The 14,620-nt window shown below is 53.3% G+C and overlaps 1 protein-coding gene across 1 annotated transcript; it reads right to left on the bottom strand.

The window, feature by feature from the left end:
• Positions 1-1,257: 1,257 nt before the first annotated feature.
• Positions 1,258-14,620, bottom strand: CSUI_003156 (ddhd domain-containing protein). The gene is made up of 14 exons (XM_068063354.1): positions 12,023-14,620; positions 10,647-10,806; positions 9,992-10,093; positions 9,402-9,512; positions 8,460-8,531; positions 8,065-8,184; positions 7,028-7,511; positions 6,081-6,110; positions 5,079-5,555; positions 4,336-4,445; positions 3,516-3,575; positions 3,102-3,234; positions 2,868-2,927; positions 1,258-2,173 (listed from the first exon to the last, which is right to left on the bottom strand). Exons 1-14 carry the CDS (start codon positions 13,981-13,983, stop codon positions 1,764-1,766), a joined length of 4,290 nt encoding a protein of 1,429 aa, XP_067924664.1. The 5' UTR covers positions 13,984-14,620; the 3' UTR covers positions 1,258-1,763.

Genomic DNA, 14,620 nt, shown 5'->3' on the forward strand with positions numbered 1-14,620 from the left:
CAGTGGGAGCCACAGCCGGCTTGGAGGCTTTTCTGAAGGCTGTTGTTCGGGTGAGCAGAACAACGACGCAGGACAGTCACCGGAAAGGGGTGATCGAGAGAGCAAACAACACAGCGAGCTGTGCAGTCGCGGGAATAGTCCAAGTGAAGCAGCAAGCGGCGATGAAACGCCACCACGCACTTTCGGTGCGAGCCCAGATACCGCCCCTCCACTCTGTGCAGTTGTCGTCAGCGGAGCGAAGACGTCAGCGCTCCGTGAGGGTTCCGAAAATACGACATATTTCCCGGTATCAGTACCGGAGAGGGGACGGGAGCGCCCTCGGGAGTCCGGCTTATCCCATGAAGAATGTGAACAGCAGGACATGGATTGTGTTCGGGTGGATCAGGTCATTCAAAGCAAGAACCAAGAGAGAAAGACGCACACGAATACCGCGCTCCGTACGCCTGATGGAGGCCGACGCTTTCAGGGGATCAGAGAAGTGCTACGGCCTCGGAAGAGCAAACCTCTGGACATCCCACCTGTAGTCACGTTCGAAGTGAAATTTATCAACTGGTGGGCTGCTGCTGAAGCTTTCTCATTTATAGCAAACTGCGCAAGCCGGCGTCCCATCTGAATGTGTTGTGTTGGAACGACAGTAGTTGTGAAGACCAGCCCGGAGAACGAGGACTACTTGCAAAGGTATCACCTAGTGGAGGCACCTGTGATTCTGTTTCGTGCCGAATGTAGTCAGAACAGCGCGGAGCCCGCTGAGGGGTGGCGCAGGGTTCCGCATCCGCATTACAGCGTATCAGCTGGTTACCAGGACAGGAGTGTCTTCCTGCCGGGTGGCCGCCTACCGTGTTCCGCGAGTGTCATGTGCACGCACACGTTGTAGATTGCACTATACTTCGATTTTTGTTGTGGGAAAGCAGGTTGTTGAAGGGCGTTTCCTTGGACCGAATGCAATTTTCCGCGTTCCCTGTTTGTCCGTAATGTGTCGTAACGCGGTAAGAAGACCGAGACTTGTGCTGGTAGATGATGTAGACCTGATCACTCGAAGTACGTACATCGACCAAATCAGTAACCTATATACCCGAAGTTCAGGCCCCCGGGGGGCTCATTGAGCGAACCAGAGGTAATATGAATGCGCTACAGATGAAATGCTACCTCGGAGCTGTTGAAGAACAGCAGCAGGCTGCTGAGTCACTCGCGGGTACGAGGGAGTGGGGAGTTCACTCACCTGTTGCCGGGAGGCTCTGGGGCAAGAGAGCGTGTACCCTAACCTCTCCCCCCCGTGCGCCTCCTTCAACCAGTAGCTCGTGCTCACTGGACACTTATTCCGCCTACACTCTTACTTTATTGAAACCGTGCCAGTACCTCTCCATGTAAGACTCGGGGAGTCACCTTCCACAACGAAGTGCAACTGCACAAGTAGTACTACTCGGCTTAGTCGACCAGTCACCGCCGTTTTACATGATGCAAATTCCCAGAAGAAAGCAATCAAATCAAACTTGTGCTGACTTCATCCGCTCATCTTTGGAGAACAGAGAACACTCAAATCTCGTCTTTTTCTGGGAAGTGCAAAACTTCCAGGGAGCCGCCTGCCCCCGCGCCTGAGACTATAACTGCCCCGTCTGGTCTAGCTCAAGGGGCGGCATTCTTCCTAGGGTGTCCAGCACCCTCCTCTCTGTGCGCTGCTGTACAACCCTCAACCCTAGCTGTTGTTGTCTGTAGTACATTTGCCGGAGGCACTCCCTCACATCGTAACTTCGTTCTGCACTTTCTCAACGAAAATCCATAGTCAGAGTTCTTCTCCCTGCCAGTCTCTCAGTACGCCCTCTCTGCCCGTCCCTTCCTCCCTGACCGCTACTTCTGCGTTTTTCGCTTGAATCGAAATCAAGTGCCTCCTTGGTCCTCCTCTCAAGGCTTCCTCGGTCGCCGTCGGCGCGTCTCCTAGTGCTGCCGCTGCTACCACTACTATGTTGACTGTCTGAATCCCTCCACGTGCAGTCACGACCCATTGCTGAAACGCCCCGCCTTGTGCTGTGCGTTGCCTGTTGGCGTTGGGCATCCTGCGGCCGCGTTCTTCGGTCAGGGTTCTCTTCACTTCGACTGCTTGTTCCTCTAAACGAGTCCAGGCGCTGGTGCAGAGCCGCTGCTAGCTGCAGCTGCTTCCGGCGCTCCTGCTCGTTCGCTGTAAAGTAGTCACCCCAAGCATGACCGAAACGCGTACTGTTCTCGACATCGCATGAAACCCAACTAACGCCCGCAACGTCTGTAACTACATGAGTATTGACTATATGTGACGTAGAACAATTAAACAGCCGGTGACAGGCGTTTCACACGGTGAATGTCAGGGGCTGGTGAAGAGCTACCCTGATGGAATGGCGGAAGCATACATACTCTAAGAAACTATAAAAACTTTCACTAACAGTTCCAAACACTTAAGCGGAGCAGCAACAGGCTCTTCGGCCCAGCACTGTGAAGTGGTCAGCGGGAAGAAAACGTAATACTAGGCGAACCCGGGCCTGCCCGAGCGCGCGCATATGCGCTTGTAAAACAACAAGAACAACACGCCTGGAAGGGGCATCAAGCGGCACACGCTCGCTCAGCATGTCTTGTGATGAGAAGGAACCGTATCACGCTGCCCCGCGTAGGAACCTCCCATCCCTGGAGAAGCCTCTGTAGCCTAGTAGAAAAAGAGTGACGTAATCCCGGACAGTAACGGGCGTTTTATACCGTATGGCTTGTTGAGCCCAAGGGGCGAATGCCGTTGGCTTCACTGCCTCTCGTTCAGTAGCCTTGTCAAGACGGAAACCCGTGGGCAGATACCAACCAGAAGCGCCTAGGTTTTCTAAAGCTACCCTGTTGACGGTGACAAAGCTTACATTCCCGATCAGCTTTTTCCGCTGCTTTTCTCGCCGCAGACTCCAACTGTTTCAGGTGATCTGTATGGTCCACGCACAGAACAGGAGGCACCAACAGGGGGTGGCATATATCAATGAAAGGCGTCATTGACTGAGGTTGACACTTCTTCGCGTAAGGACCTTGAACTACATACACAGTCAGAACGCACACCGTAAGACGGAAATGTTTTTGCGTCGCATCAGAAGCCAACGTACCGGTGTAAGATAGCGTCGGGTTCGTTCCGGTAAGGCATTTGAGAATGAAGAATGCGACGTCCTTCAGCTTCCAGTAGTTGAAGTGCGACTGGAGCATGGCCAAAGATGACAGGTAATGCTCCGTAGTATCTTCCTACAAAAACCCAGCATGCACACGCTACTCATGAAGATTTACGGACGCGTTTTGGAATGGGCCCCTCCACATCGAGTGGCGCCGTCATAATCGGACTGAGCGCGACCACCGAACCTCCCCCTCCACTACGTGTCAGCATACGAGATACCCGGATTCCGCTCATCAAAACGCACTGCTAACGCTGTTGTATTGTGAACGACAGGCAATACTCTCTCTGACTCCAGCTAGTGCAAATCAATCAACGCTTCCTCCGTGCAACAAACATACGCCACCATACTTACTTGAAGCTGGAAATCCACTCGAACTTGAAGGAACTCGGGGCCTTTCTGCTCGTTGATTGCCTACACAATCGCCCACAGCAGTGCACGGGTGACGAAGTACAGCCGGGTGGCCAGAGATCTAACACAAAAAGTCCCCGTCCCGTTCCTATGCGTTCACCGCTTCACTACGACGGGGAGCGACTTGCAGTGGTCACGCTCCGAAACAGAGACAAGACTTATTCGGCGACACAGATGTACAGCGGACATCGTGGAGCATGAGACTGCATAAACTCGGGGGCTGAGACACTACGGTCATACCGTGCCTCGCAACGAAACTTCAACCAGGCACATGAGCCTTAGGTGTGTTGCTGAAGCCGTGGGCACCGAATGATCATCTTGCAGGTATAGTAACGGCCCGGAAGACAGATGGACAAGAAGTCTGCCGCATCCGCCTTGCTAGGCTAGGTTCACCGTTAACTTCATCGTCCCGTGCCCTCGGGTACGCATTGGTACTTTTCGATCGTTAGTTTACCTGCTGCTACCAACACCACCACTACTGCAGTTACTCGCTCGCACTATCACTTTCCTTGCAAACAAAAGGAACGCGTCGAATAACGAGCGCAACACGACATCGATGAATGTGCGAGACTCCTTCCCAATTGGCTGCCCCCGGCATCGGCTCCGCTCACGCATGGGGCAACACCGGTGTGACTGCAAGTACACCCAACCCCTGTGACACAGGAACTGGAAGAAACGGTCTTATCGATACTCTGCAAGTCACCTAGGTTGTTCAAGTCATCCTACTGGCTAGTGGAGAGAAGCGAAGAAAATGCCAGCTCACCTCAAGCTGTGCCATCGCCCTTGACGTTTCCTGTTCTTGCTGCTCCACTTGCTCCAGAGCAAATGCACCGCTCCCCGTACTCGACGTTGTTGCATCAGACAATGCCTCGCCTGAACAACAGGCACACCACAAAAGGGAGCTGCCCTACACCTCGGTTTGTCCATGCGTCTTTCATCTTCCTGAGTCACACGCTCTCAGTCCCCAGCAAATCCGGGAAGCTTCCAACCGTCCTCGGACGCCTCGAGTCTAAATAACTCGAGAGAGCTCCAGACAGCAGTTTTTGTTGCACTGCTCATGACCCTCGCCGGGACAGCAGGCAAGAAGCGTAAGACTCTTGTACACGCACGAGCTGCGTTCTCGAAGGCCACGGCAACCCGCACAGACTACGACAAAGGGACGTAGAAGATGGTGCCTGCGCCTCTGAACGGCCTCGACAGGCTGCTAAGCAAAACTGATTACTATGGAGAACTCTGCATACGCGTATGGTATATCAAGTGCGACTGTTACGATACTGAATACTGGCCAGGTATGGAATCCGTCGGCAGGCCTCAACCGCCGGTGTCGCCGGGGTAGCCGATCCGAGAAAAAAAACACGCTGCAGAAAAGCAACTCTCTACTGTGTTTGTAATGCTCTAACAATTTCCTAGGTTCCAGATGCAGAACCATCACCGCAAAGCAGTCTGGATGGGCTCTCAACTGGATTTTCCCGTCACCACCAAGGAGAATGACCATCCACGCCCTACCATCTTCATCTCTTGGGCGCGCGGGCCGGTACAGAAGATCCCATATGTCTTCTTCTGGCTCCTCTTGTCCTGCTCCTCCGTCTGTAGCCAAAAGCGGGACTGCCCCTGCTGCTGCACCGACAACGGTCGCGCGGACGTCTGATTCGTGAAGTGGTTCCCCATCGCCGCTCCTCTCCTTGAGTTCCTCGACTGCCTCTAGAGTAACCTCTGCAGCTGCTGCCGCCGCTAAAGCGCGCAGCTGACCGCTTGAAGAAGCGCTTTTGCTAGAGCTGGATAAATAGCCTGACGACTGCACATGTCCGTCGATCGAACCAGTCCTGTTGGCAGCGTCAAGGTGACCCCGTCCGAGCGCAGTTGTCGGTGTGGAACCGCACAGGGCTCCTGGCTCATCTTCCTCGTCCTCGTCATCGTCGGTGCTTTCACTGATCCCGCGCCGGTGGTGCTCGGCTCTTCTACGAGGCCTGGTTTGTCTAAGTCCTGTCAGTGAAGGAGAAACAGCACACCGTCTAATACACAAATTTCACACAGCCTCTAGCGTGCGCCACTACGAAGACGACTTGCGAAAGGTTACGAAAGAGATCTGGGGCTATGGCCTGAGGCATTGCGTGATATTCTTCCAGTAGCCGCTGAACAGACCTCGTCCCGACAAGGCATTCAAATGCATCTTTGTCTTCAGCAGACAAGGCACTCATGTAGTCGAGAAATAGATATACTTCCTTATGTCCGATAGGAAGCCCTAACCACACCGCGAAGCGAGAAAACCGACCGGTAGAGGGTACGCGTGTATCTTCTGTCCTAAACCTCGAAGCGTAGCGCGTGTAGCAAAGAAGATACACCGGTAGCCCCTACCGGTGGGTCTTCTCGAGTCTGGGTATGTTTGGGTCTTTCTGTCGCTAGGTAAGGAAGTATTTCACTTTCTCGACCGAAGCTCCATCCACGCAAAACCTAGATTATCAGCTGCTCACTATGGAGGAGCCACTGCTGAGCACAAGTGTATCTTACGGTGTCGGAAGGCGCATACATCCGCAGGCCCTGCTCGAAACACCACACAGACCAACAACCAGCTTTGCAAAGAACCGGTAAACGGCGACGATAGACCTACAAAGGGCGTCATCCGCCTCACACTGAGCCACACAGACCCTGCTTTGGTACCGTCAACCCCGCTGTCCGGTTCTGCTGCCAGCTAGATACAAGTGGGGAGAAAAGACGAGCCACCGAGACGGAAACGCCCTGTGGATTCCAAGACTAGCAGCATCAGAGCGTATCAAAGCGTGCACCTCAATCTGGAGCGCAGGTCTCCGTGATCACTTTTTACCGTGTCCTATTTGAAACAGACACCCCGGAAGCAACACAAACCCCGCTAACGGGATTGCTCGCTATGTTTCTTCTGATCTTGACTGTAAAGCAGACTATGCCCCTCCCGACACTGCGACAGAGTAGCAGTGGGACGCATTTATGCTCTGTGAGTACGAGACCCTGTTCCTCCGGTGTTATCTGCAAAGAGGCAGGCGGGTATGAGTCCCGTACTGACTGCGCCTGCTTTTCAACACGCGCACGTCCAGCTGGAAAATATGCCAACCCCATAGGAAAGTTCGAGGACTCCTGAACGTGACTGCGACTACACTCTTGGTCACCCCGCGCTCAACCGCTGTGCTAAAGGAGAACTAAAGGTGAAGCCTCTAGCTGTTTGGTTGCTTTCTCAGACCACGAGGTCTTAGCATGTCGTCACGAATCCATTGTAAGCCCCACCCCGCAGCTGAGCTCAAGGGCAGCGTGATACGTAGTCTTTTCCCTGCAGATCGTGCAGACCAGAGCGCAATGCCGCTGTAACCGAAAGAGGAAAGGGACTGGCCCTCTTGACAAAAATAAGTCTATGCAACTATATACAGCACCACTCCGTTCCTTAGCGCACCCATCAGAATTTTGAGGCAGCGGCAGTTGGTACTTACTCAAGGCCGTCCTGTCACTCGGAACCACAGCTCCTCTCATCTGCTCGGAGCCACCTGGCTGTCTTAGCTGACGCAGGATAGCAGAGTTGGTCGCTCCATCGGCACCACCAGACTCAAGGCCCCTCGCCGCATTCTGTTTTCCTTTCCCATCCCCACCATCCTCTTGATCTGCACTTGTAGGCCTTCTGTAACGTGACTTTGATAGCTTGCTAGAACGGCCCAACCCTGCGCGCTCCCTCTGTGACGATAATGCCGCAGCAGCGGCCGCCGCTGCGTTCGCGTCGAGTACGCTTACACCGTCCGGACGTTGAACTCCCTTTTCAGTGTGCCACCAAGAGAACAGAGAGTTGCTAATACTAGAGGCAAAGTCCGAGATATTCTGCATCAGGACGTTCTTCGCATGCTGATAATAATGGGCAATGGAGCAAAGAGAGGGAGTAGTAGAGTTTCGATCAACCGTCGTGACAAGCTTTCTTGCTGCGAACTGTAGGAAGAAGATTCCTTGACTGTCACGACATTGTCTGCGAGTGAGCATACATGCTTGTTTCGCTTCCGTTCTTTGTATGCTAGCTACCGACGGAATCGAGGGAGGCGCTCGAAGCTCCTAGTCCCCAGGATCCGTGTCAGCAAGGTTACGAGGACAAACCTTTTGATTGACTATCATACTGACGGCAGAAGATCAATCTTTAACCAATATGCTGCTTCAGGTCCCCTGAGGCAGCATAGACTCAAGGTGCTCGACTGTAGGGGTGGATATCGCGGACATCACATGACTGACCTTCCACAAGCCCGAAAGCTCTACTACTACCCATCTACGATATGTCTTGCGAAGCGACACATCGAGAAAGACTTCAACTCACGTAACGCCTGTACAACTACCGCAAGACACAGGGCTCCTTCGAATCTGCGACCATCACGCCGTGTCGGACTGGACAGAACGGAGCCTTTCCGTCGCACCTACTAATACAGCGTTCACCCCCGCCTCTTTAACCGTGGAAAGAATTTCCTTACGATTGTGAGATCGTGGCGCCCCTCACCTGTACATTCATGTCCCATTCGTACCACTTCTGAACGCCGTTCGTACGCCAAAAAGCCAACAGCACTGGAGGCGGCAGCTGCTTGACGTGAGGGTATACGAGCTTCTCAATCCGGAAAGCCTACAGACAAACGAACCAACCAGATGCGCGTATTTACCCACCCTGTTCAGAAAAAAAGTAGCGATGAACCCCGAAAATTCTCAGTAAAAAAGACGTACGATCACCGAGTTGTAAACACATGTGTCATGGATGTGTAAGCGGATATACTAACAAGTCGCACCTATACTCAACCCTAACCCTCTATAGCAATCTCCTTCCAATGTCTGCACTCGCATAGATTCGTCGGCCTGTAATTGTTGAGAAAGCAGAAGAACGACCGGTATTCAAGAACTTACTACTGGGTCGCACGGATGGAAAATGTTGTAGAGTCGAAGATCCTTCGGTAACCACATGCCCTCCTTTAAGATCTGTAGAACAACATAGCATGCTAAAACACGTCACACCTGAGAGCTTTCGCCCAACACGCTCTGCTACCTAACAAGCTCATACAGCTAAGATCGAGCCATTCATAAGTCCAATCTGAAACAAAACGCTACCTGGTACTACACACTAAAGACACATGTAGACCTGATCTCAGACGGAGAGCGGCCGGAAAGAGCAGCTGACATGCGCGCAGCTACAGACATGAAAAAAGAAGAGCGCCACCATACTGTTAGTTTTAACTCTTCCTGTCTCAAAGAGACGCAAGCAGAAGCATGTATGGAGTGCGTCATAGTCCAACAGAATGCAAGCTGTCGCGACGCTAGAACTTGGGCTGCCCTTGCCGAGCCAGCTCAGACAAGGTTTATCTTTTCTTCTTCAGGCACACACAGGTGACAGAGCTTAGAACGAACGCCACTCCAGATACTGGGAAAACTGCCACACGTCTGTAACGTCCACGACCGTCTCCATGAGCCTTGGGTGTTGGGAGAGCCGAAACAGCGTGACTGTCCGAGACCCTGGCCATTCGTCGGAGCCAAGATAAATAGGGAGAAAGAACTCCACGACTGTAAAGACGCGTTCCTGTGCAGCTACCGCTTACGTATGACAACGAAACCTTGAGGGTCAAAAGAACACAACTCTCCCCTCTCACAGTTTGAGAAGAACAGTGTCGCATATAGAACTACAAGGGCTGACCTGATAAGAAGTGTCGGAACTGCACCCACCACAAACCGCTTCTCAGTACTTAGCAAAAGTCTCTGGATGGCTCGATTTGAAACGAGGCCGTGTACGCGAGGAGTGTGGGGACACCCGACTGCCGAGCATGGTAACTGGAAGACATGAGTGCCCAGAATTACCTCAGGAGAATGAAGGAGAAGAAAAGCAGGAAGCGAGCTTCCAAGGAGAAAAAGAAAGTCCACGTTAAAAGTCAGACGGGGGGAAGGATTCGTAGCTGGGCTGAAAGCCGACTGCACGTTCCAACAAAGAAACAGTCATTTTACAACTCATACTAAAGTCCGGTCTACTTCTTCTCCTTCGATATCTCTCGCATCCCCTGTGAGTCCTGGCCTGCTCGCTCCGACAACCCCTGTTACACCTCTGGAACGAAAGGAGTCCCCATGTGTTCAGGTACACAACCTCTTTCTCAGTCGAGAAGCTGCCGGAAAATATCCCTTCTCCGTCACTGCTTTCCTACCAACAGGCCACTGTTTCACCACCCGATCTGAAGAACAGTCGACACACATTCTCAGGATTGGATGAATGCCTTTTCCCTGCCCTAATACACACAATTAGTTACGGCAGACCTTCCCTCCTTCAACATCTTTCCTCAAGCGACCCCGCTGCACAATAGCAGGACTTCGCGAACACGACACACCGCCTGCCCTACAGCAAAGCTAGGCTATCTAAACTTGGAAGATCCCGGCTGTCTTTCTCCGTAAGCACACACCGGCCGAAAGGGGCGCTCAGCCAAGAGCTCATATGCCATCACGCTACCCAGGGAATACCCAAGGACGGAGATCTTCGAGTTCTTATAACGCTCTGACGGGTGCTGAAAACAGAAAACGAAGCACAATACAACACGCTCGGGGTTGAAACCACCAAGGAGAAAGCCTCCTTCGCATAGCAAGCCGACGGAACCCCCCCAGTTCTCCCCCTTCCTCCTCTTTAGTCACATTCCGGTGTACCCGAGAGGGGACGGAAGTCAGAGGGACAGTTCACTCCGAGAGATAGCTGTTTCTTTCTGCACGGGACGCCCTCACGTCGGCAACGACAATATCCTGACGTTCTCCTCCTCCCAGTCGCCGTATACTGCAAAGCGCGTTGATCTGAATAAGCCCAATAGTAGTGCTCCGGCTATCTTCGGCAGGGCAACTTTCTTTTCACGTCACCAGGATGCCATATCGGATGCACTGCGGCGGACACACGGGCTCAGGAACCAAAGCCTTCTTCACAGAATCTCTAGAAACAGATTCACGAGCCAGGCCAGAAGCCATGTACAACAAGGGTAGGGGGATAGGGGCATGAAGTCCACGAGGATGTTGGCGATGGGCCTCGAAGAAACATTTGTCATGATAGTAGTAGCAGTAGGATGGATAGCTGACCGCTCGCAATTTGGCTACGGCCTCGTTTAGCTGGGCAGCCACTTGGGTTATGACAAAGTCGCCATATCGGGGGGTAAGAAAGAAAAGAAGATCAGCGGCTGTGAGCGTCAAGACCCGTCGAGTCTCGTACAGGCTCTTCAGGGTGATATGCTCGAACATGCTACGCACACAAGACACACACACTACCGCAACAGTTCCTAGGGTATCCCGCCTCAGCTTCGAAGACAGGTAGACGGCGTCACCGAAACTTCAAACAACGCTTAATACGCCTGACCAAGCACATCTTCGTTCCTTTCTAGATTATTTAACTAGGCACGAGCTCTGAGCAGTCGAGAAAAGGACAGCCAGGGTAAGATCCCCTTGTAGGTGAGGCACAGAGACTGCAACATGAGAAGATCATTTGCCTTGCACGGTGTTGACAATGCAAGCAAGGCTCAGGAAAGTAGGGTAGTCAAAGAACATCCTGCGGCGAACACAGCTCTCGATGGCTTCGTACAGAAGGAGCCACCATCGTCCTCTCAAGAGTGTCGCGTTCTCTTGAGAGCAAATCAAAGCCTTCAGATCGTGGCTCTACATCTGTCTAAACCACCAGTGATCGGTGCTGCAAAACGAGTACCGTCTCTACGACCTCAACGTGAGCGAGTGTGGGTGTACGGCTGAATCAGCCTGTCCAGACAGCCGACAAAGGTGCGTCACCGAGTAGGCTTTGGCCTCTTATGCTCCCATCAACTTCAGGAACCCTTCACTTAACACTTCAGCACATGCACACTGCGTAGGCACCGCACTCTACAGAAGAGCTAGATGGCGCAGGTGGCTATTCCCTGTGATTCAGAGTCTACCCCGAAACGCGGAGCACAAACCTCGCCGGAAGAGCTGTCCAGTCAAACCCCGGGCGGGAGTCTGACCCTCAGGTTACTAGTCTAACAGACACTCATCCACACGACGAGGAACCTCGCGAAACCAGAGTTCCTTGCCCAAATCTCAAGCACCTGCACCTATCTCCTCACACAACAGGGCTGAAAAGAAAATGCTGTAGGTCTGATTGTCACGCAAAACGGCAGGCTTGTCGCACAGCCGAACTAGCTTTGGAGACCTAGTCTGGGGGGAGTAACGCAGAGAAGACATGTGATCTATATAATATAACCGGACTTTTGACCGAACCTGCGATAGATAAATATATCTTGGATGATTGAATATTAGCGGCCAGACGTCAATCAAACGTGATAATTTTGGGTTTCCCATGAAATCTATTGAAAAGAAGACGCTGCAGTTGTTCACTTATGCAGATATGCCCGTCTCCAGGAGAACAATGGTACAGTCCACGAATGCGAGCGACCTTTTTCGTGGCGTATATACATCTACCTCCTCGGACTTACTGTTCCTGAGCGTGGATAACGGTCTGCTTCCAGTTTATTGCGTGGACGTGAACTTCCACTGGTTTCCGCCAGAACCAATAATCGTTGACAAGGGACAAGCTTTTAACGAACTGTTGTTTGTGGATGACGCCCCCCTCAGCCTCGCATCCGATGCCATGCACAACAAGAAGAATGTGCTCACACGGCGGTCGGTTCCGACTACTCTTCCCCTGTGGATGGGCAACTATGGCGTTTGCAGCTGTCGCGCTGGCATCCCCCGCAGTAGCGCTGCTGCTACGACTACGGCTTTGCAGTTGATGACTACCTTCACGTTTCGGCCCCAAAGAACTTCTCCGTCCTTCCCACCGCTCCAGACCGGACGCTGGGGACGCAGCAAGCGAACAAGACGAAGAAGGACCGTCGACTGGGCATTGGGCGCGTTCACTTCCAGTGGTAGTACGTTGGCTGCTTTGTGAAGTATCCGCTACCCCACTGCTCCTCCGCCCGGCTTCAATGTCTTCTCTACTGGAGTGGTGGTGGCTGACTTCCTCCTCGTCAGGGGGCTTCAAGACGGCAAAACCCACGCGTCCAGAAGACCGACTAGGCGAAAGTTGAGAAGTTGAAGACAGTACGGGCCCCTGGAAAGCATGAGCTAGTTCAGATTCTGGCGCTGTGACACAGTGCGGAGGCGCGGAAGAAGAGTGATCTCCAAGTGTTATACTGGTGTCGTCGTCCTCTCGACTGCCTGCTTGTATATTCTTTTCCCTTCTAGGGTGGGCAGGCCCAACACAGGGGACTGACGCTGTGTCGACCTGACGCCCTGCGGCAAGAGTTGAGCTCCCAGCGTCATACGTCCGCGGTACGTGTTCCCTTTCCGAGGCGCGCGTATTCGGCGAACAAGCTCGTGAAGACTGTCTGCCTTGTTCTAACGAATCCGTCCACGGCCAATGGGAATACCCCTCTTCTTCTGCGCCTGTTCTCTGCGCGTTTTGAGAAGGCCTCGTGCTCAATGCCGAGATTAGAGGCCTTCCAGGCTCGGTAAGAGTCGTCTGGGATTCTGTAGCTCGGATTTCGTCACCTGTTTCGGCCTGATCTCTTTCATCTTGACGTTTGCTAGACTGAGAGAGATCAGATCCGAAAGTGGCCTGGTTATGCCCCTGCGGCTCCTCGCCGGCTGAACGCGGGTTGCGGGAGGGGCCAAACGAAGGGTGAGAGGGCATATTCGTCAATGAATCACCCCTAGAATCGAGTGGACGTGATGTCCGTCCGGATTCTCTCGGGCCAACCACAAGATTTAGTTCTTCCTCCTCTGTGTCCTCTTTCTCAAACCGATTCAAATAACTAGAAAGTGCACGCTCTCTCCACGTCAGCATCCGATTTTGGTGGACGTGGCGAGTCGGGTTTTCGGTCGCCTGTATACGGGTCTCTTGATACAGAGATGGAGGCTGGGACACGGAGGGAGGACGGCCCTCATACCCTCGGGCACGCGCCCTAGGAGAGCCTCGGTCCTTGATGGTGATCGCAGGTTCAGCTGAAGTAGAGGGAAGGGTCTCCGGACAAAGCTCCGGAACGGTGCTGCTAGGCCTCTTGTGCCCTGCGGTCCGCTCACCATGTTGATGATCCCACGCGATGGTGGGTACATGCGGCACATGAACCATTCTCCCAGTATGTGGTGTAAGTTGGTGCGATGCTGACTGACGAAAGTCGTCTTCTTCATCGTCATCAAAATCAATTCGCACCGGAGAGGGGCTCACACGCTCAGAAAAACCTGATCCTGCAATTCGAGGCCTCAAGTCTTGGCGTGAGTCTTCGTCAGCAGCTTCGTTTGAAGCAGCAGTAATGATAGTCTCCGAAGCTGCGCGGTGATTCTCCCGAATGGCGGCTTCACTGGTGTGCTTGTCACTGCCCTCACCACTAACCGTGGCTTCCGGGTGCGAAGCCAGCTCAGATATACTCCTTGACGTGAGCCACGAGAAAGCCATTGTCCTTCCAAAAAGTAGCCGGCCACAGAAATCCAAGCATTCTCCAACAAGCGACGCCTGTGACTTCACTGCGGTACTATATGAACGGGGATATGGAGAGTTACCGGAAAGCGGTAGGGAAGTCAGATGCTCGTCCGAGTCTCACGGGCCCCTACAGCAGTTTGCCCGGCAAAACCACACACACACGGGAACTCAAGGGCCGGCGAGCTCCTTTCAATTGAATGACAAACGGCTGCAACTTCGCAGCGACAACAGCACAGAAAATAGCTTCGCACAGCACGGTACATAGCACTTCGAGTAGCCCGGACCCGGGAGAAAACCCTGACCCCGTAACATCGAGTTGACAACGGCGGAGGCCGAGACACGACCAGCGTACGCGTGCCTGACACTAAACCCTAACCCTAAGCTGCCTCGGGCGAACTGAGCTCCACAAGCAAAAAGGTGACAACGGCAATGTCGTAAGAGCAGGCCGACGATGGCATGACACGAGAAGACGAGCGCTCTCGCAAGGAGAAACAGGAGCCAGCGTCCACGTCAGAACCCGTGTGTGGCACGGATCGTCAGCTTCACGTCTCCGTTGAACCGCGTCGTCTCCGCATGCCCCTTCGCGCGTCGACAGCTTTCCGTGCCCCGCGCG

This window comes from Cystoisospora suis (assembly GCF_002600585.1).
Source record: "Cystoisospora suis strain Wien I chromosome Unknown contig_1371, whole genome shotgun sequence".
Lineage (NCBI taxonomy): Eukaryota > Apicomplexa > Conoidasida > Eucoccidiorida > Sarcocystidae > Cystoisospora > Cystoisospora suis.